The sequence below is a fragment of the Hordeum vulgare genome, chromosome 4H (assembly GCF_904849725.1).
Source record: "Hordeum vulgare subsp. vulgare chromosome 4H, MorexV3_pseudomolecules_assembly, whole genome shotgun sequence".
NCBI classification, from domain to species: Eukaryota; Viridiplantae; Streptophyta; class Magnoliopsida; order Poales; family Poaceae; genus Hordeum; species Hordeum vulgare.
This window is the reverse complement of record NC_058521.1, coordinates 580,713,927-580,736,100: the sequence shown is the minus strand read 5'-3', so window position 1 is coordinate 580,736,100 and position 22,174 is coordinate 580,713,927. Positions and strand designations below refer to the sequence as shown.

General features: G+C 42.1%; 1 protein-coding gene across 1 annotated transcript in view; it reads right to left on the bottom strand.

Annotated features, from left to right (window-relative positions):
- Positions 1–227: 227 nt before the first annotated feature.
- Positions 228–22,174, bottom strand: part of LOC123450816 — a 37,871-nt gene continuing 15,924 nt past the window's right edge. Inside the window, exons 3-4 of the mRNA XM_045127893.1 lie at positions 7,013–7,318; positions 228–783 (exon numbers count right to left, since the gene is read on the bottom strand). Of these exons, the coding sequence (XP_044983828.1) occupies positions 682–783; positions 7,013–7,318 (408 nt within the window). The 3' untranslated portion in view covers positions 228–681. The remainder of the gene's footprint in view (positions 784–7,012; positions 7,319–22,174) is intronic.

Sequence of the window (22,174 nt, the reverse complement as noted above, 5' to 3'; positions counted from 1 at the left end):
TCGCTTCTCAAGTTTGGCGCGCGTTTGAGATGATTTGCTTTTAGGTTACTTTTCTTGTATTTTGCTCTTGTATGCGTGGGTGTTGCATTGCATTGTATCCGGTTTTCTCTTCGGTCCATTTGTCAGTTTTATTTGAGTTGGCCAGAGCATTCTTTTTTATTATTCAACATTAGATGTTTATTTTTAAAATCGAGTATAGTGTAGATGCAGCACATGCACAGCACAACTTTCACGCACACAAATAATGTCTACCGAAGATTGGAGTCGCATGGATCTTCAAGATTAATGAGTAATTGTTTTGCTATCAACATCAATGTTACCTCCCACTGAAAAAGATAATCTTCAATGTTCTCATTATCCGTTTTCATAGAATGACATGTGTTACAGCTAGCGCATTTCACATTTACTCGCTTCAGCTTTCACATTGACATAACACTTCTGTTTCGGTAGATCCTCCCTAACAAAAGGGTGGTATAGATTGGTTGACATAACACTTCTGCTTCGGTAGTAACTTTTATAACGAAGGGTACGATGTGCATTATTCGAAAAAGTAAACGCCCACCTGCATGCATTGTGTATGTATACATTTTTTCTTTTTCTTTTAGCTGACGTATGGACATCTGCCACACTCAAAGGCACGGTTAATCAGTGTTTTTTTTGCCGACGTGGGTCTTGCCACGGTCAACACGCGACGAATTCACCACGCCTCTCGAAATAATCACGAGCCGCCAAACTGTCAGCGCGTGCCGCCTTCATGTCTGCGTGCCGCGCCGTTCGTCTCGTCTGCCACGCCGTTAGAATACCCACAATGGAAGGATTATATGGTGGTTAGGTCTAGAAAGAAAAACAAAAAAGAAAAAAATATATGTTATGATAGCTAGACCTGTAACCAGGAGTAAAAAAAGTGAGGTTTCCTTGAAAAAAGATAAGGGTGCCCCTGCTGTGCTTCCTAGGAGGGTCAGCAAGGAAAAGAAAAAAACACCAGTTATTAAATGAATGGGATTTTATGGAACTGTAGGGGAGCAGGTAGAAAGGGGATGGCTACCTGTTTCACTGATATTATTAAGGATCATTCCCTTGATTTCATAGGAATTCAAGAAACTAAGAAGAAAGAGTTTCCTCCTAAATTCTTGAAAAAGTGGATCCTTTTGGTAACTTTGTTTGGAACCATCTACCGTCTCTGGATAGATCGGTGGTATATCATGTGGTATTAGGAAGGAAAGTGTGGAAGTGGTTTCCTGGGCAATAGGGAATTTCCTGGTTCAAGCCAATGTGTTTGATGTAAAAAGCAAGTGTATGTGGGCTCTGATTGTGGTTTATGGGGCGGCACACGATGAGTGAAAGGATGAGTTCTTAGATGAGATGCTTAGTGTGTGCAACAGTCTGAATATTCCCTACATTATAGGGGGTGATTTCAATATCATTCGGGGGATGAATGAAAAAAAATAAGAATCCTGGCAAATCGAAGTTCACAGACAAATTTAATATGGTCATAAATTCCTTGAGCCTTAGGGAGATTCATATGGGAGGGGGTAGATATACCTGGACTAATAAGTAAAACCATCCTACCTTGGAGAAGCTGGACAGGGTGCTTATGAGTTTCAAGTGGGAGGACTTGTATCCTCTCGTTTCTGTTTGAAAGCTGGTTAAGATGTGTCGGATCATAATCCTTTGCTTCTGTCTTTGGATCCTGTTAAGCGGGGTCCTCCTGTGATCAGTGAGTTTAGTTTGAGCTTTCCTGGTTAAAGAGTGAAGAGTTTTATCCTAAAGCTAAAAGTATCTGGGAACAACCTGTGAGGGCGGAGGATCCTATCGATATTCTTAATATTAAGTTGAAGCGTGTGAAGAAATATTTTAAAGGGTGGGGTCTAATGTGTTTGGCCATGATAGGAAGAGGAAAGCGGATATCAAGAGAGAGTTGGAGGTGATTGAAATTATGGAAGAAGCTGGCCCCTTAGACCCTGAGATTTATGAAAAGAGAACCTTGCTATATGCTGAATTTAATGAAATTTTGGCCAAAGAAGAGCTTTTTTGGCTTCAACAATCTAAGGAACGTTGGCTACTTAAGGGATTTCAAAACACGACCTTTTTTCATAGGGTTGCTAATGGGAGGAAAAGCAAGAATATTATTCACTCTTTCACTAATGGGGAAGTAGTGATTGAGGGGACCTCGAATCTTTTGGCACATGCCACTGAATATTACAAATAGTTGTTTGGCCGTGCTAGAGGGAACATGTTTCATCTTGACCCTGACACGTGGTATGTGGTGGAAAAGATCAGTGTTGAGGACAATGATCTCCTCACTAGGGTATTTACTGAGGAAGAAGTGAAGAAAGCCTTGTTTTCCATGGATAGTAATAAAGCACTTGGCCCTCACAAGATTCCAGCTGAATTTTATGAACATTGTTGGGATTTTGTCAAGTTTGACTTGATGAAACTGTTTGAAGCATTTCATGATAATTCTTTGGATGTGGCACGTCTGAATTATGGGGTGATTCCCTTGCTTCCTAAGCTGAATGGTGCTAAATTTTTTCAACAATATAGACCAATTTGTTTATTGAGATGCCCATACAAATTGATTACTAAGGTCTTGAATGACAGAGTTGCTTTGTACTATGATGTTCTGATTAGTAGACACCAAAATGCTTTCATTAAACATAGGAACATTATGGATGGCATTCTTACTTTGCATGAGGTCCTACACCACACTCAGCGCAGAAAGAAAATTGGGATAGTTTTGAAATTGGATTTTGAAAAGGCTTATGATAAAATCAACTGGGATTTCCTCCTGGAGTGTCATAGGAACAGGGGTTTTGGGTATACCTGGTGTGGTTGGGTGAAAAAAAATCCTTTATGATGGTACGATTTGTATCAACCTGAATAATGAGAAAGGATCATACTTTCAAAGTCATAAAGGGGTGGCTAGGGAGACCCCTTCTCTCCCTTTCTGTTTAACCTAGCGGTTGAGGCGCTTTCTAAGATGGTGTTAAATGCTCAGAAATAAAATCTTCTCACTGGTCTTGCCCCAGACCAGATTGAGGGGGGCGTAGCGATACTTCAATATGCAGATGATAATGTCATCTGCTTTGAACATGACTTTGATGCAACTGTTAAGTTGAAACTCCTTCTGCATATGTTTGAGTTGATGTGTGGGCTCAAGATTATTTTTGATAAAAGTGAAATCCTTTGTGTGTGGGGTGATGATGACATTTTGAAAAGATATGTTGATTTGTTTAATTGCCGGACTGGACACTTTCCTATGAAATATCTGGGGGTTCCAGTTAGCTATACTAGTCTCAGAAACCTAGACTGGTCCTTTGTGGATGAGAAGTTTCTTAAATGTTGTGAAACTTGGATTGGTAATGCAGCATCCTCGGGGGGGGGGGGGGTAGATTGATCTTGTTGAATACCTCTCTTACCAGTATTGTTTATTACTACATGTCGATGTTCTTGCTTCCTAAGATGGTAATATATAGGCTGGATAAGCATCGAAAAATTCTTTTGGCGCAAGCATGAGGGAAATAAAAGATACCATTTGGTGAGATGGGATCGTATATGTAGATCTAAAAAGAAAGGGGGTCTGGGAGTGAAAGACCTTCATAAACAAAAAAATTGTCTCTTAACCAAGTGGTGGTGGAAGTTGGAGACCCACGAGGGGTTGTGGCAAGATATAGTAAATGCCAAATATTTCAAAAAAGATGATGTGGCCTTGGTGGCGAGCAAGTTTGCAGACTCCCCCATTTGGAAAGCCATTATGAAGGTGAAGCTTCAATACATGGCTGGCAGAGAAGTGATTCTAAACTCTAGTAACATTAGGAGATTGTGGCATTATCCTATTCGTGGTAACCCACCTCTAAAGAATACTTATGCTGATCTGTTATTCATATGTAATCACCAGAATATAACTGTGAGGAAGTTTAAAGCTGGGGTGGAGAATGATTTCTTTAGGAGGCAGATGAACCATTCTTTGGTTTGTCAATGGGAAGAGTTGAATAGAACTGTTGATAGCTGGACATTTTCTGAGGCTCCAGATCAGGTTATCTCGATGCTGGGAAGTGGAAAAAAAATTCTCTACTAAGTTTGTATATGAATACCTGGAAAGGAACGTGGCTGGTTGTGACTACAGATGGATCTGGAGAGCTAAAATTCCTCTTAAGATCTAGATACTTCTGTGATAATTATTCCAGGATGCTATTCTTACTCGTGATGTGATGAAGAAGAGGAAATGGGGAGGTAATCCTAGGTGCTCTTTTTGTAGGGAGACAGAAACCTCATAACACCTTTGTTTTACCTGTCCAGTTGCTAGGGTGGTTTGGAGAACTGTAGGTCGCATGTTTGGTACAAGTTTGGGTCCCAACAATGTTTGGCAATTCTATTCATGGTGCTTTATGTTTCTACCTAATGGGGCTAGATTCTATACTTGTGGTCTTGCTGCTGTGTGTTGGGCATTGTGGAATTGTCGTAACCGGGCTACCTTTGAGAACAAAAAATTGAGATCCCCCTTTGATGTGATATATACGGCTTGTGGTCTCCTTACATACTGGGCAGGTTTACTGGCAGGGGAAGATCGGGAGGCTATGGAGCGAGGGGCTAAGATGTTGAAGATCAATGCAACGAACTTGATGCGAATTTGTGTTGCTCCAGATGGTGCTCAATGATGATGGTGCGTGACTTCTGTGGTCGGGTGGTTTTAGTTTGCCATTCCCCCCTTGCGTGGGTGTATTAATCGATTCCGAAGTGAATCAGGCTATGTTCTATGTTGGTTTCAGACTTGTTTTCCTGTCGTGTGACTGGTGGATTTTATAATTTTTTCGGTTGCGGTGGATAGGTGTTTTTGGGTTTACGCCCAGCGGTAGGCTGCTCGAGGACGAGTGCCTAAGGTGGGTTTCCCAAAAATGCTTTGAACTCGCGCCCCTTTGTTAGTTTCCTTTTGTCGAACTTTGTATTTTCGTTGTGATAAGTAATGGAAAGGGGTTTACCCGGTTAAAAAAAGCATAGGTAGTAACATAGATGCTACCTAAGCAAGAAATATGATGTGGCAACTAATTAATGACAGGAGAGAGAAATTGAGTAACTTAGCTAGTTACTCAAACTACCCATAATGAGAGTAACATATGTAGTAACATAGATGCCACCTAAGCAAGAAATATGATGTGGCAACTAATTAATGAGAAGAGAGAGAAATTGAGTAACTTAGCATGTTACTCATACTAGGAGTAACATAGAGGATACCAAGACAAGATGAGTCTATAGGCTAATAAATGAAAGGCTCAATGCTACTACCCCTATGTTACTATCCACTTTGGAAATAGTAACTTAGACCAGTGACATATACTACTCTATACTATATGTTACTCTCCATTGTGAGTTGTCTCATACTATGAGTAACATAAAGCATATCAAGGCAACATGAGTCTATAAGCTAATAAATGAAAGGCTTAATGTTACTACTCCTATGTTACTATCCACTCTGAAGGTAGTAACTTAGACTAGTAACATATGCATGTTACTACTCTATGTTACTCCCCATTGTAAGTAGTCTCTCACACACTCGCCTACCGCACCGTTCCGCCTCGCCTGCCGCGCTTTCACGCCCGCCCGCCTGCCCGCTGTCGTCGCATCGCCTGCCACGCTGTCACTCCCGCCCGCCTACCCGCATTGACGCCGGCTTGGCCTCCTGCCTCCCGCTGGCTATAAAAGGCGAAGCCCCGGGCGCTCAAACCGCCATGTCCCACTCCTCTCCTCTTCGCTCCCCCTTTCCACTCGGTAGCCGGCCTCCCCCTCCGATGCCATGTCGAGCTCTAACTTCGATGGCAACACCCGGTGCCGTCCGGCTCCTGTCCGGCGACCTTCACAAAGGAGTAGGCGCTGGATCTGTGCCGCTTCAGCCTCCTCATCCAACTGCCGGCGAAGCTGCTGAAGTGCTTCTGCATCACCGTCGAAGGCCTTGCCTCACGTGCCCTCCCGCTCCACCGAAGAGATCCGTCACGACAACGATGGTCGGTGGAACATCAAACTTGTGTCAGTTTAGGAAGGGCAAAACCTTCGACGAGGTGATCAACGCCTTGTGATTGATGGCCAAGGGGATCACCCTAATACGTCTCAAATGTATCTATTGTTCCAAACTATTTTGCTCTAATTCTGCCTTCTAATTTGCATGATTTGAATGGAACTAACCCAGACTGACGTTGTTTTCGGCAGAATTATCATGGTGTTAATTGTTTTTGCAGAAATGAAGTTTTCGGAATCGGATGAAACTTTTTGTGAATTATTTCTAAAATATATGAGCAATTATTGAGCGAAAAAGTACAAGAGGGGGGCTGCTAGCGGGCCAACACACATCAGGGCGTGCCCACCCCCTAGGCACGCCCTGATAGTTTGTGGGGCCCACGTGGCTCCTCTGATCCTAATTCCAATGCTATAAATTCACATCTCCAGAGAAAAAATCAGAGAGAATATTTCTTTTTTTAGCAGAGTACAATCAAAGTCGCTCAGATACACGAGCGTACACTCACCCCTATGAACGCACGCATGCACACCCTACCCCTATGAGCACATTCAAGAGACTAAGCCGACACATCATCTTGTGATTGACGAAGTTGCCACTGAGGCTTTCGTTGTCGACGGGAACGTCTCTTCCCACTGAAAGCACATCGCCGGAAGACCTGGAATAAATCCACGAAAATGCAAGCACCAACGTCAAGTCTGGGACTTGAACTCTGGTGGGCAGGGGATACCACAGTCCTCCTAACCATCCAACCACGGGTTGGTTTGCTCAAAGAGAAGATTTCATCGCGTTTTATGAGATGGAGCCACTGCCACCTCCTGTTCTTCCTCCGGAGGGCAGATCTGGAGATGGAGCCTCCTTCCACCCCCACCTCCATCGCATTTTATAGAATCACATACGAAGGCATGTATTTTTTTGCCAATAGAATCACACACAAACATATATGCATCTATTTTTCATACACAGTTCATGCACAGGAAAGAAAAAAGAAGAACCGGGGGCTACCTTGGGAGACCGTGGAGATCCTGAGAAGGCCAGGAGGGGGACGTGCACTTGGAGGAGGTGAGTGAAGCGAAGGCGGCGATCTCCGGCGGCGGGCGACGTGAGGACGGGTGGTCTCCTGTGGCGAGCGAGGCGAGGGCGGGCGGACGAGGCGAGGACGACGGGCGAGGGCTGTCGGACGAACCGTGGGAGGCGGTCTCTGGCGGTGAACGAGGCGAGGGTGGGCGGGCACCGGCGTTCACGGTCTTCGACGGCGGACAACGCTGGCCGCGCAAACCTTGGCGTCGCCCTTGTTGCTCCATCCCCTGTCTGCGGGGGATAATGGGTGGGGAGAAGAAAAGAACGGAAGCCTTTGCACGTTTATATGGGACGGATAGTTTTCTTGTAATTACAGTGAAGTGGCAGGGGTAGGGAGGGCGTGGGATTGATCCACCGCAAGGGAACGCGGTCGAAGCTGCTCGCGACCAGCTTCTCCTCTCACGTGTAAAAGAGGTGCAGCTGCGGGTCAAAATCCAGAGAAAGTTGGCTGTTTGGTTGGGTTGCCGGTTTTAAAGCGTGGTAAGCTGGAAGGAAGCCCAACCAAACATTCTATATACTCTCTAACATCGTCCATACTTTTGACACGTGGATGGTTTGTTAGTGACAATTTTTCCTGTATTTTTTGTCACTGACAATTTTTCCATGTGGTGTTTTTTGCCACAATTGTAAGTTGACGATTTTTTTTCTTCCATTTGAACCCCTATCGTCTCACTACCGGCCAGATCTGTCCGGAGCCCTCCTCCTGAGCTCATGGTCGTGTCTACGATAAACTCCTGCTGAACTGGAAGAGCACCTAGGCTGGGCTGGAAGAACATGCATCATCCGACGCTGGGCTGGAAGAGCAACGATATATGGGCGACGGACCTGTGGCCAGCACGGCCAGAGTGGTTTAGTTGTTACTGTCAAGACCCGAGAGGATTTTACCACAATACAGATTACAGTGTGCAGTGCTTAGACTTCTGTAGTAGTTAGTGCTGTACTAGTAGCTAGTACGCATGTGTGACTATCGGCCGGACCAGATGGTGCCCGGAGCATTCAATGTGTTCACAAGCCGGCCCTGGGGCGCGCAAGTAACTGTATATAGACGGAGAGTTCACTCTGGGCGGGGGTCTCCGATGTTGACGGCGAAATCTTCCTCCGTTCACACGCCAGGAAAACAACAACACGTTCCAATACGATGTCGCGCGCGCGCTCTCGTTATCCATCGCTCTCCTAATTGAATGCTCGATGGATCGCACAAGTCGCGCGCGCTGATCTATCGGATCCATCCCATCATTTGCCCGTGCATACCCACTACGTGGAGACGAAGCGCCATACGAGAAATGCACACACAGAATAATAGCTCGTTAGCGTGGAGACTGATTAACGAGTTGGTCTCACTGGCTGTAGCTCGTTTATCATGCATGCTCATGTGTCAAGATCAATTGGTAGTCAGCGCGTAACAGCTCGAGTTGAAGGACACACATGCATGCGTGGACGAATGGGTCTCACTATAACTATCTTTGCTTGTTTATCATGCGCATTGTTAAGAATAGATTAGTTGCTTATTAATTAAGCTGATTAGGATTAAGTTAATTCTTAGATAGGTTACTTAGTCCTCAAGCAACCATGCACTTCCTTGACTCTCAAGGAAACTATGTAATAACTTGGCCCTTAAGTAACTTCAAGTTACTTGACTCCCAAGCAACATGTGTACTTCCGCCCGGGTATAAATACCCCATTGCTATCATCAATAAAGACTAATGAATCATTTTTCATTCATCTCTCTCGTTCTTTACTTTTTACTTCAAACACGTTATCAGCATATGGACTCTACCTGAAAGAAATCGCATGTGAGAAGTCTCCATGCATGCGTTGGTGGCACCACTGGATGTGGCGTCTCCATCTAGCGCTCGTGGCGGCGCCTTGATGACGTCGCTGGATGCGTTTCTATGGGGCCGTCAATCAACGTGATCCGGTGGCTATGCGACAGAACAACGTTTCTACGACATGGTAGTACGGTAAGAGATAGTCCTTCATAAGCAAATCGAAGGCACACACAAGCACTTCCGCCGGAGGCGAAACAACGGCCACCACCGCGGCACCAGCCCCGGCCGGCCTCTCCGCATGCCGTCGGCGGAGACGACTGGACGTAGTGAGCGCGACGACGGTAGGCTGCGCACGGCTGCAAGGTTGGCTGCGACAGAACGTCGGGCATGCATCGGCATGCATGCAACGCCATCACACACTCACGCAGAAGATAAGCATTTGGGGAAACCTTATCCCTTCGGTAGGTTTGCGGTTTGGGATTTCCTAGTTTATTATTAACAAAAATACCCAGCCCTCAGGCTAGACTCTTATGTCTTCCTAAATTGCATGAAATATAATTATGTAGCATCTACATGGTGAAATATCATTTGAAGCCTCATGTCTTCATATATTACATAAAATACAAATTATTAAATTGCATCTATATGTATTACCACGGTGATACTAATGCAAAAGAATGTTTTGTGTACATTTATTCCTTCGGAATTTAAGACATGCGTGTTTGGGACAACAATTATAACTTTGCGATGGAAATTAAATTCTCTTCCAAACATTGATATAAACTAAAATAAGAGTTATAAAGTGTCATACTTAATATGACTTGCGCAACATTTATTTGTGAATCACAAGGTATTGATGACATCTACTACACAATTCATAGATTATTCATCATTAGTGTGAGGCCTACATCTTGTCATTTTAACGAGATGATTACCTTCAAAGTGCTCTTCGAAATATTAATATTAGATGTGACTATCTCAAGATATCATAAGATAATACTGGCATCTACTGCATAATTTTGCAGATTATTCACTATTACTGTGAGGTCTACGTCATGTCATTCTGACAAATGACTACCTTCCAAGTGATTTTCTTAAAAATAGCATAACATAAGGTAATAGAACTATAAACATCTACTGACAACAGTCAGACTATATTTTCTATTACTCCGAGATCGACACCATATTGGTGATTATCTTCAAAGTGTTATCCTATATAAATTGAGGTCAACACATATGGCTATATGGCATCAGCCATACTAGAATTTGCTCCTCCGAAGCATTTATTGTTGTTGTTTACTAAAATATCTTACTCTCATAGTAAATATTGTTCTTGCACACTTTGCTTGAATATGTAATAGGAAACTACAGAAATATTTGCATATACCTATGATTATCTTCTATTACATTGAAAAAATAGATGAAAGTGGAGCCTACGTCACTATTTCTAATTATAGTGTCAGCCATCCATCAAGATGGATCCCATAATTTATTGCAATGATTAATTGTCTCAACATTTCGCAAGTTCCACATGACATCATGGTTATAATTTCATATTGACTAACCAGTGTTAAGCATGCAAGTCTATATGTTTTGGCAGTGAATCTAAAATCACACACTTCCTCAAGAATGTAGTCCAAACATTAGCAATAATTTAATCACATGTGTTATATTGAAGGATACACCCGGATTCACCAAGGATCACCTTGGCCATGATTGTTCTCAAACAAATCATTTATTCATAGATGTCACTTACTTCTAGAAGTAAATTAAATAAATGCATTAGCATTTTCAAATAACACATGCCTGGCATTTCCAAATACAGCAAGTACATTTTAGGTGACATTATTTATTGTAAGATGATTTACGACATCAGTCGTTGTATCCATCCGTGGTATTATTGCCACTGTAACTCCACCTTCGGAATATGTGTCATGGCTATTCTCTTAATAGCTAAGTATATTCATATGTATTTCATGTGTCACCAAGTTCACTTAGTTCTCAAACTAAGTACATAATGGACGAATATTTATTCACCTTGAATATTTCCTTTAAGAGAAACATGCTGTCATGAGCACATTTGGAATGATCACCCAATAATTTTTCAAGGCCTCAAGTCTATTGCAACTTAGAATTTTGGTAGTTATAAAATCAACTTTCAGTTGAGATTTTATGATCAGATATTTTTCATATTTGAAATCGATTGAAAAGCCCATAATAAACTTTCCATCCTCTTATGATGGTATTACCATTCTCATGGTAAAGAAACATGTTATTTCTTAAAATCATCATATTCACCCAACGAGTGCTTCAAATATTTGCTAGCATTGAGAATACTATGCAAGTCAATGGTTACAAAATAGAACCATGAGGAATTCAAAGTAAACTAGAGGCTAAAGACAACCAATGACATAATTACTTTTTTTAATTGGTAATTGATCATTTTCAAATGATCACAAAGAAAACTATCAAGTTTGTCAAATGTGTGGTTACATAAATATCATACATATGATTACCACCGTCAAACATATGGTCAAACCACACCATAAATTTATTAAGAAGGAAAATAAGTTCATTGGGATAGTTGAAAATTTGCAAACATACAACCAGGAAATATCCTCGTAAATGATTGTTTCCAAATCTTCATCAGAAGGAGAACCAAAAATATAGTGTAATAAAAGAATGATCAATTCCTTTATGCCTATGATATGTTTGCATAATTAATTTTGCAGTAATATGGGTGACCTCATGGAATATCCTAATTATTCCCAAAATAACATAAGCCTATACTTGTGCTACTACATGTAGTGTAATGTCCAATATCCTATTTATTGGACATTATATTTAATAAATTTTGAATGTATGAATCAATTCATACTCAATATTGTTGCATACACAATGATTTTCTAAGTATTAATAAATTAAATATTAAGCTTAATAGCCTTAGCCATCCTGATTTGGGGATGATTAGAAAATTATTGACAATTCTATTGGTCACAACTTCACAACTTACAAAATTTCCCAAATCATCAGATTTTATGTGCACCACATGTGCCATAGGGGAAATTACTTTAAGGAACTCTCACCTTACAATTCTAAATGAGCCAACTCATTCTTCCTTGAACACATTCAGAAGATATGTGCATTACTCAACCATTGTGTGGTATTATATAGATACTTCATGGTACTCATGGAAACATTTATAAAATGATTTCCAGTGTGTCTCTTGTCACACATACCATGAATGATATAACTAAATTAATTGCTCAAATTCTCAAAGTAAGAGAAAGCTAGTTATCCTAAACAAGGGATAAATCCATTCGAATGGACAACTTCGTTGAACTCATTTCACAAGCAATGTCTGATTATACCTAATACTTTATGTACATACACATAATGGTTTAGTTCAATATCTTATCAAAGATAGTGAAATTAATAATATGACCAAACTTACAGAATCGTAATTTACTAGCCCGATGCTAGACAAATACGGCATTACACACCGTAAGTATGATCTCATACCAACTGCATAGCATACTACTTTCCCCTTGTAGTAATTACGTGGAAATCAACAAAGTATTTCCTATCTGCGATAATTCAGTTACATACCGATATCACCACTCCAGCATACATCAATGGGCTCTCACAGAAATTTAGGGAACTATATGAGGAATAAAAATTTATCCGTCAATTAAAATTATTCACAGCACGTATGCTGATTGCATCAGCAATAAGGACATTTCCAGCATTAGGGGGAGATTAGTACCACAAAGAATGCCGAGAAATAAATTAGACATGTTATTGACATTCAGTCCTTATATCCACGTACTCAAAGAATCTGAACAAAAAGTTTAGAATCACATTTGCAACTCATTGCAAATCTGCCACATACATTTACTGATGACAAAGGTGTCACTCAAATTTATATTCCCGCAGTAAAGTGTGAGAAAGAATGGAGGTACGTGATAAACCACTCTTCTTCCCAAATGAGAGCAAGAGGGGGAGAAATCTGACATCATGAGATATAATCTCGCATATGCTTCCGCGAAAATAGAGGAAATCAAATCCTCAACCAGTAAATGTAATTCAACATCAAGTTGAAAGACACCTCACTGGATGGTCATCATCCAAAGCCCGACATAAATGTGCACAAATGTTTTGGTGTCGGGACATTGAAACACCTTGACTCCACTATTGTAGGAAATCACAAGGAGTTAAAAGGAATAAATACATTTCCACAAATTTCTTCGATTCCTCTAGAATCATATAACATAAGTCTACATTTGTCGACATATATTTCTTCTAAAGATTGCTAAAACCTTTTGGGCCCTGAACCAAAATCCATGGTAGAGTGTCTCTTGTACTCATATTGGTTCACATAAAAGGAAGCAAGTAATGAAGAATAACACTCGCCAATCAAAGAGTGGTATTTACCACAGTAATACCTACTCCTCATAAGTATATTCCATATGGAATACTAAAAACTTCTCATTCATAGAGAAAGTGAATGAGGTGGTGAAAAAGCGAGGCTTGTAGCAAACGGGTTCACGCAGAGACCCAACATCGATTATGATGTAACATACATTCTTGGTATGAGTGGAACTATGTTTTGATAATAAGTACCGTTGGCAGTACAAATAATATTATCCATGCAGTTAATGGATGCAGTGACTACATACTCATATGAGTCACTCATTTCGGAAATCTATATTAAAGTCTCTGAAGGGCTTCATTTCCGAATCCAAAAACAAATCGCAACATGTATTGTGTAAAACTTCCTAAGTCACTCTATGACTAGAAATAGTCGTCAATCATATGGTACTACCGACTAGACGAGTTCCTTATTCAGAGGATTACTCAAAGGATGATGATTGTTCATGTGTTAATAAAGGAATCCCAAAATTTGATTCCCTTACATCACCTCAATGTATATCGATGATTTCATCATCAATGTCTCTGCAAGACATAAACATACACAAAATCATCTCAAGACGGAAAATTTGGATTCAACCAAATTTAGCTTAAGCTTACAACTTGAGCATTCTCTCAAGAATACATATCAGTCTACATATATCCAAAACATATATGAGAAGTTCAGTGTAGATATATCATAACAACATAAGACATGTATGGTCATACTACCTTTGATAAGGTACATACCTAGGGTTGATAATGAAGTCACGTAAAGACCTGAAGTTCTATATCTCACTAATGTCAAAGCACTCATATGATTGCAAACTATGTCAGGCCTGACACCATATTTGCTATGTTTGTTCAGAGTGCAAGCCCCAACAAAAGTTACATGCTTGATATATGGAATATCATCTTATATCTTAAGCTCACAATAAATATTGGACAATTCCATCAGGAAATACAAGATATGACCATGATGCGATATGATGATATTGGCTCTTTATTTGATTCCAATGACGCCATATCAATGACTAAATTTGTTGGAATAGCCTCCGTATGGAAGTCATCTAAATGGACTTTAATGGTTATTCCCACTTATTATTCTCACATAATTGCTTTATCTAAAAGCATTACACAATATGCATGGCTTGGCAGAATGATTAACCACACTCAAAATCATGTGGTTGAGATTCATCAGAATCACATAACTTGATTTATCAAGATACTTCCACTTGTGTTACTCAATACCTACAGGTTATATGAAGAGCAATATCATAAATCACATTGCTCGGAAACTACTTATCCTCATGGATTATAGAAAAGTGAAAAATAATTTGCAAACAAAATCATGTGAAAATCCAACAGATTATACACAATCTTATGTTCATATCAATGAAATTGGTATGAGACATCCTCCATATTTGCAAAGTTCAGGGGGAGTAATCTCCCAAACTATAACCTATTAACAATCATTAGATTGCATATATTGTACTCTTTTCCCCTTGATGAGTTTTTCCCTAATGGTTTCTCATAAAAGGTTTTTAAGGAGACAATATAAACACAAATGTTTGTGTATGCCATATAATTTTCTCCTCATATTTTTCCCACTGGGTTTTAAAGGAGTTTTCAATGGCATGTCAAATGCACTCTTTTCCCTTATGAGTTTTTCTCTCAAAAGTTTCTCATAATGGTTTTTAATGAGGCAATATCTTATCAAAGATCATATGTCATACTTCCTATTTTCCCTATTCGTGTTTTTAAAGGAAGTACTCAAGACATATCAATTGTTCTCTAAACTCACCAATGAGTTTTCTCCTTCTTCAAAGGTTTTTCTCATATGAGTTATCAAGAGGCAATAATCATTATATGTTGCATCATTTTCTCCTTATTATTTTTCCCACTCGGTTTGAAGGAGTTTTAGCAACATGTCTGCACAATTCTCCTCATATTTTTCCCACAGGGTTTTTGGAGGAGACTTTCAAGAATATTCAAAGAATTTATGAAGATGATGCATATACTCAAGAAGAGGCGTTGTACAAGGGGGAGTGTTAAGAATAGATTAGTTGCTTATTAATTAAGCTGATTAGGATTAAGTTAATTCTTAGATAGGTTACTTAGTCCTGAAGCAACCATGCACTTCCTTGACTCTCAAGGAAACTATGTAATAACTTGGCCCTTAAGTAACTTCAAGTTACTTGACTCCCAAGCAACATGTGTACTTCCGTCCGGGTATAAATACCCCATTGCTATCATCAATAAAGACTAATGAATCATTTTTCATTCATCTCTCTCGTTCTTTACTTTTTTACTTCAAACACGCATAATTGCTGTTAGACTGAGAGTCAACATGTATTGACGAAACTGGAGTACGGTGCTAACTGCAGCTGTTTCTCCGGTCGTACTCTCCTCACCACACGAGTAAAAAATGACCCATTTATCCCAGTTCCACAGACCCATTAGCCCTTGTTCTAGAACCGAGACTAAAGAGACGGGACTAAAGTCCAAAATCTTTAGTCCCGGTTCGCTTATCGACCGGGACACAAAGGTCTCCACGTGGCCCTTGCGGGGAGCCCAGACAGAAGTATCTGTAATCCTGGTTGGCCGCACCAATCGGGACCGGAGGGCATCCACGCGTCAGCATCTGCCAGGAGCTGGAGTTTTTATTTCTTTTGAAGGGGAGGGGATTGGAGGGTTAATTTAGCGGTTTCATATTGTGTTAGCTAGCTAACAGAGAGAAATGTCATCTCTTTCTCCGTGCTTGGTCGACGCTAGCTACTATACATATAGAGAGAACTCGACGCTAGCTAATAAGAAAAATAAGAAAACCATTAATTACACAAGATCGTCATGCTGAACATATATAGAGAGAAATGACATCTCTTTCTCCGTGCTTGGTCGAACAACAAGTTTTCGTATATCTATCCGACGCTACTACATATATACAATATAACATCTATTACAATCCCTAACATCATGTACCTAAGATCCAGTCACAAATCCACATGGTATTCTCCGTCTTTTGGTATGACGTGGTCAAGAAAGAATCCCGCCAATTCCTCTTGAATTGCTCGTATGCGATCATATTGTAGGAGTTCATCCCGCATCTGCTAGATCTAATTTAAAGAAGGGGGTCAATACATGCATATATATGAATAAAACTCAACACAATTGATGGTAATATATAAAATAAAATTATGAATATTATTTACGTACTTGAAATTGTTTGTCAGAGAAGCCCCGCTCAAGGGTCGACCGGCGAATGAACTCGCATACGTACTATGCACATAAAACAGTCCATTCTTCCTGGTACAAGCACTTTACGAGAATAGAGTTCAATCAAACTGATAAGCAAGCATGATAATGATATATTGATGAAAATTTGAATCAATTAGAGATGCACGAAACTAGCTAGCACTATTTACTTTGGGGTGCGTAAATCGCTACTCTTTGTTTAGCCCGGGAACCTTTTTAGTGAACTTCTTCCAAACCCTGTCAGGCAAAGAAAATGATTACTTGATATTGGAAAATTAACGAAAGTTGCATGCCGATATGGTCCCGGTATTGACTGAACTTACTTCTTGAGGATTGTAGTAATGTCCGCATAACCCTCGGGATCTTAACGTCTCGAGTCTAAGACAATTACTAATGCCCCGTCAAGCTTAATGGATGGCAGAATAAAGTAGAAACTGCGCACGCATATATAACTCATCAAATACATCACTTAACCTCGAGTAAGCGAAACCGAGTATACAGAGAAGACAACAACGCTCACTTGAAGTTGTAAGAAAATAGTATTTCCTTTTTGTTTTGTTGTATAAGTAACGACTTTAGCAAGTTCTCCTCGGTCTCTTTGATTGAGTTTTGTACCGTCCATTCATTTACAACATCTGGGCTAATGAACCCAACGTCGAAGATTCCTGCTTTTTTTGCATTCAACGATCTTCAATATGCATAATATATTGAGGATAATTATATATACATGCAATGAACGAGCTGATCTAGAGACTTAACTATAGAAGTAATACTCACCGTATTCAGGGGGTGGGTAGTTGTCATCATCCTCTTATTCTTCTTTGTCTTCCATCATAACCCCTCTTTCTCCGTGCTTGGTCCAAACATTATAGTGTGGCATAAAACCCTTCTCAAGCAGGTGAAAGTGAAGGGTTTTAGAGTTGGTGAAAGCCTTCGTATTCCCACAGACAGTACATGCACAATGCATAAAACCATTCTGCTTGTTTGCCTCAGCCGCTTCGAGAAAATTATGCAGGACCTTAATATACTCGGAGGTGCGTCGGTCACCGTACATCCATTACCGGTTCATCTGCGTGTGTTATATAATAAAGTGTATTAAAAACCATTACAGCATATCATGAATAGAGAAGTGACCAAATTAATAGAAATTCATCACCACATTAAAGCCAAAGTACAGTAGTGACCAAAATAAATACATAACGTTCATACATAGTTCTAATTATTGAACAAGATATAGCTCTCTAAAGCATCTAATTAAAACATACATTGAAACTACAAAATTTAAATGCAACAACAAATGCAATCATAACCGCAACTAGGATACCGATTGATTCAATGCATAATGATACCAAGCCTCAGTAAGAATGGCATATTTTCTATTCTTTATAATCTTCAAGCGCATTGCATCCATCTTGATCTTGTGATCGTCGACGACATCGGCAACATTCAACTCCAATTTTACCTTCTCCTCTTCAACTCTTTGTAATTTTTCTTTCAAGTAATTGTTTTCTTTTTCAACCAAATTTAACTTCTCGACAAGACTTTCTATGTCGATTTGAATTTTCTATTCACGTACCTCCTAGATTAAAAAATCTATGTCACGTTGACCGGCATAATTGTCATAAATAGTAAATAAAACAAATAGTTATAAAAGATAATATATACCACATCCGTATCATAGACAGGACAAGGGCCGACGGAGGCGGATACCAAAACTATCGCACTATATAATAACAAACAATAATAAAAGTAAGAAAATTACACAAGTATCTATCTAAATCATACAAGTAAGAACTTTTTCCTTTTAGAAAGAAGATAAGAAGAAGAGGCTAACCACGGTGGTGCCCGCGACGAGATGGGCGCGGGCGATCGACGGCGGTGAGGACGGGGATGGGACAGGACGGACTGCCAAACCTAGATAAATCTTGAAGAAAATGGAGCTCGGACAAGGAGCTTGGAGAGGAGAAAGCTTAAGTGTGGTTCGGGCATTTCATCGAACACCTCATGTGCATAGGAGGTGAGCTAGAGCACCACAAAGCTCTCCCACAGTCGGCCAAAAAAACAAAGCAGTGCACTGCTCTGCTCACAGGCAGGGGGTATATATAGGCCAACCATTGGTCCCGGTTTGTGGCTGGAACTGGGACTAAAGGACACCATTTGGTCCCGGTTCCAGCCACAAACCGGTACCAATGGTTGTGTGCCAGGAGCGAGGCCCATTGGTCTCGGTTCATGTCTAGAACCGAGACCAAAGTGGTCAGACGAACCGGGACCAATGTCTCACGATGCCCGGCGGGTGCCCTAGCCTCACGAACCGGGACCGAAGCCCCCCATGGGTCTCGGTTCGTGAGTGAACCTGGATTAATGGGATTTCAAGCCTGGACCAAAGGCTTGTTTTCTACTAGTGCCTTTTGAATTCGTCATGCCATCATCACGGTATAACGTGTTTAATTCTTCACAAGTGACAGGATATATAGCATAATAGATCATCATTATCAGGGGACAATAAGCGATCGAAGAGTACATTGTGTATCAGGGAACAATAAGTATACAAATGCATGACGATGATATGGGCAACCTGTGTTCGAATGTGCGCGGGCTCAATGCCCCTGACAGGAGAACCACTGTTCATGAGACCCTCGCTGCGACGCAGTGCAACATTGCCTGCTGCAGGAGACAAAGTTGCAGTATATCGACAACTTCATCGCCGCCCACCTCGGGCCAAAATTTCATGTTTTGATCTTTTTTTGAAGTAAATCAAAATCTAACCCTCGTTTATAAAAAAATCAGGATCCGATCCTTTTTCCACTGCCAAGCCTTATGGCTGTAGGGTATAACGACCTACCGCCAAGTCTGCACGCACGCACCGTACCGCCACGCACCTTGCAGCACGGGTGCATCTGCTACCGCCAACGCCTATGGCGGTAGAAGTGCAGTGAGCTGACGTGGTCCCTTTTCCTATCGCTAGAGACCTTGACGGTAGATTGTTATACCCTATTATCATGAGGCTTGGCGATAGGAAAAGGGTCAGATCCCGAAATTTTTACAAACAAGGGTCATATCTTGATTTACTTCAGCAAAAGGGTCAAAACATGAAATTTAGCCCCACCTCGATGGGCAATGCCTGCACAATTTGGCTTTTCTTCCGGCGGATGGTACCAAAGGGGGTATCCTCTTACTATGGGATGACGATGTAGTCCGGGTTTTCAATGTTGTGACTCGAGTTTTTGCCTCTCGGCAATCATGACAACACGCATGGGCTCGGCCCCTTTCACTCTCACCATTGTCTACGGACCAACCGACTACTCTAAGAAAGATGAGTTCTTCGCGGAGCTCTCCACGCTCCGAACGCCGTCAGGTTTGTGTTGGCTTGCGCTCGGAGATTTCAACCAAATCTACCGCCCCCGGGGTAAAAGTAATGTCAACATCGGTCGTAGCCATATCAACCGATTCCGTGCATCGCTACATGATTGCAAGCTCGAAGAGATTTATTTGCGGAATAGGCATTTCACATGGAGTAACAAGCGGCCAAATCTAACTATGAGTAACATTGAATCCAACAATCTACAAGATCGACAGTTTCTTCTGCAATGATGACTGGGATGTTTCCTTTGACAGCCATGTTCTTCACGCCATGTCATCATTGCTCTTGGATCATTGCCCATTGTTGCTCACTTGCAGTCGAGGCCTGATACGTCTCAAACGTATCTATAATTTTTGATGGTTTCATGTTGTTATCTTGTCATCTTTGGATCTTTTATGTACCTTTTATATCTTTTTTGGGGGACTAACTTATTAATTCAGTGCCAAGTGCCAGTTCCTGTTTTTTCTATGTTTTTGGCTATTTTCAGATCTGATTTTGGAACGGAGTCCAAACGGAATAAAATCTCCGAAATAAATTTTTCCCGAACGAAAGAAGATCAGGAGGCTTGAGGGCCAAGCCAGGAGGGCTACAGGGGGCCCACAAGCCCCCTATCCGCCACCAGGGGCGGCGGATGGCAGGCTTGTGGCCTCCCTGGCGCCCCCCTGACCTAGCTCCTTCGCCTATATATTCCCTAAAATACAGAAAAAAATCAAGGGATCCACGAAAATACTTTTCCGCCGCCGCAAGGTTCCGTTTCCGCGAGTTCTCATCTAGAGACCCTTCCCGATGCCCTGCCGGAGTGGACTTTGGAGTTGGAGGGCTTCTACATCAACATCATCGCCCCTCCAATGACTCGTGAGTAGTTCACTTCAGACCTACGGGTCCGTAGTTAGTAGCTAGATGGCTTCTTCTCTCTCTTGGATCTTCAATACAAAGTTCTCCATGATCTTCATGCAGATCTATCCGATGTAATCCTCTTTGACGGTGTGTTTGTTGAGATCTGATGAATTGTGTGATGGGGTCATAGTCCTAGGGTAGGGTCATAGGCCTGCCATGTAGGTCCTACCCAAGGACTACCCCTCACAAAGGACAAGGCCCTTAGTCAGTCCCGACTGAATTAAGGAGTCCCCATCATCCAGTCGGTAACAGATCCTCGACCATCCAGTCGGAGACTAGCATTCGGAGGATACCAAGCTAACCGACAGGCTACACTCGGTACATCGTAACCTCTCTGGAGGGAAACGGTCGTGCGTTTCCGGGTGCATTTATTAGCATTCAGAGCATACGTTACCTGTAACGTATGCATTCAATCCCCACTACTCCACCCCTGTACCGGAACCGTTGTGGAGGGCAGCACACTCTATATAAGCCACCCTCCCTCACTGGTAGAGGGGTTAGCAACTCATTGTATTCTATATTTCCACTCGACAACAAGCTCCCTGAGCACTGAGACGTAGGGCTGTTACCTCCAACGCAGAGGGGCCTGAACTCATACAACCTCGCCGTAGCTGGGACTCTGCCCATCCTTTTCGTACCCTACACATCTACTGTCAGGCTTATACCCACGACAGTTGGCGCCCACCGTGGGGCAAGCGTCTAAGCGACTTCCGGCGAGTTTGCGGTTACTTCCTTTCGTCATGTCGTCTAGCGGAGATTCGAGCATGGGTCACCAGATCTTTTTCGGCGCTCTCTCCTTCATCGTCGACGATTCGGCGTGGCTTTGGGATGCGCCCCTCGACATCGAGGCGCTTCCCCGTCGTGGGGCTACGCACTTCCGTGCCGGCGCCCGCGGCGTTCTTCTTCTCCAACAGTCGGCTCCGGTGTCGACGTGCACCACCGTCACGCGCCGTAGCAAGCGGTCTCGCCGTCCGCGACTCCAGCGTTGGGTGCAACACGCCCAGGCGCGCCAGAATGCGTCTTCGCAAGTAGCGGTTCTAGAGTCTGTTGTGGTTGCCCTGCAGTCCCAGCACTCGGGCCCAGTTCCGACTGAGTTTCCTTCCGAGTATGCGGGTCGCGGGCCTGCAGTAGAAGTACACATGGCCAACTCCCATGAAGATCCCCGTCAAGCTGGCCGGAACGAGCACGAGATTGGCGAAACGTCCGGTGCGCGTCGTCCGCCTCGCCGTTCTGCTAGTCGACACACTCGGCGGAGCAACGTGGAGTTGTTCCTGACACCCCTCCTCAACTTGGCTGCATCTGCCAAGATAGCCGATTCCCTCCAGCCGACTGATTCAGAGGCTGGTAGGGGAATCGAGCAGATCCGAGCCCTGTTGCACACGGCGCAGCAGCAGA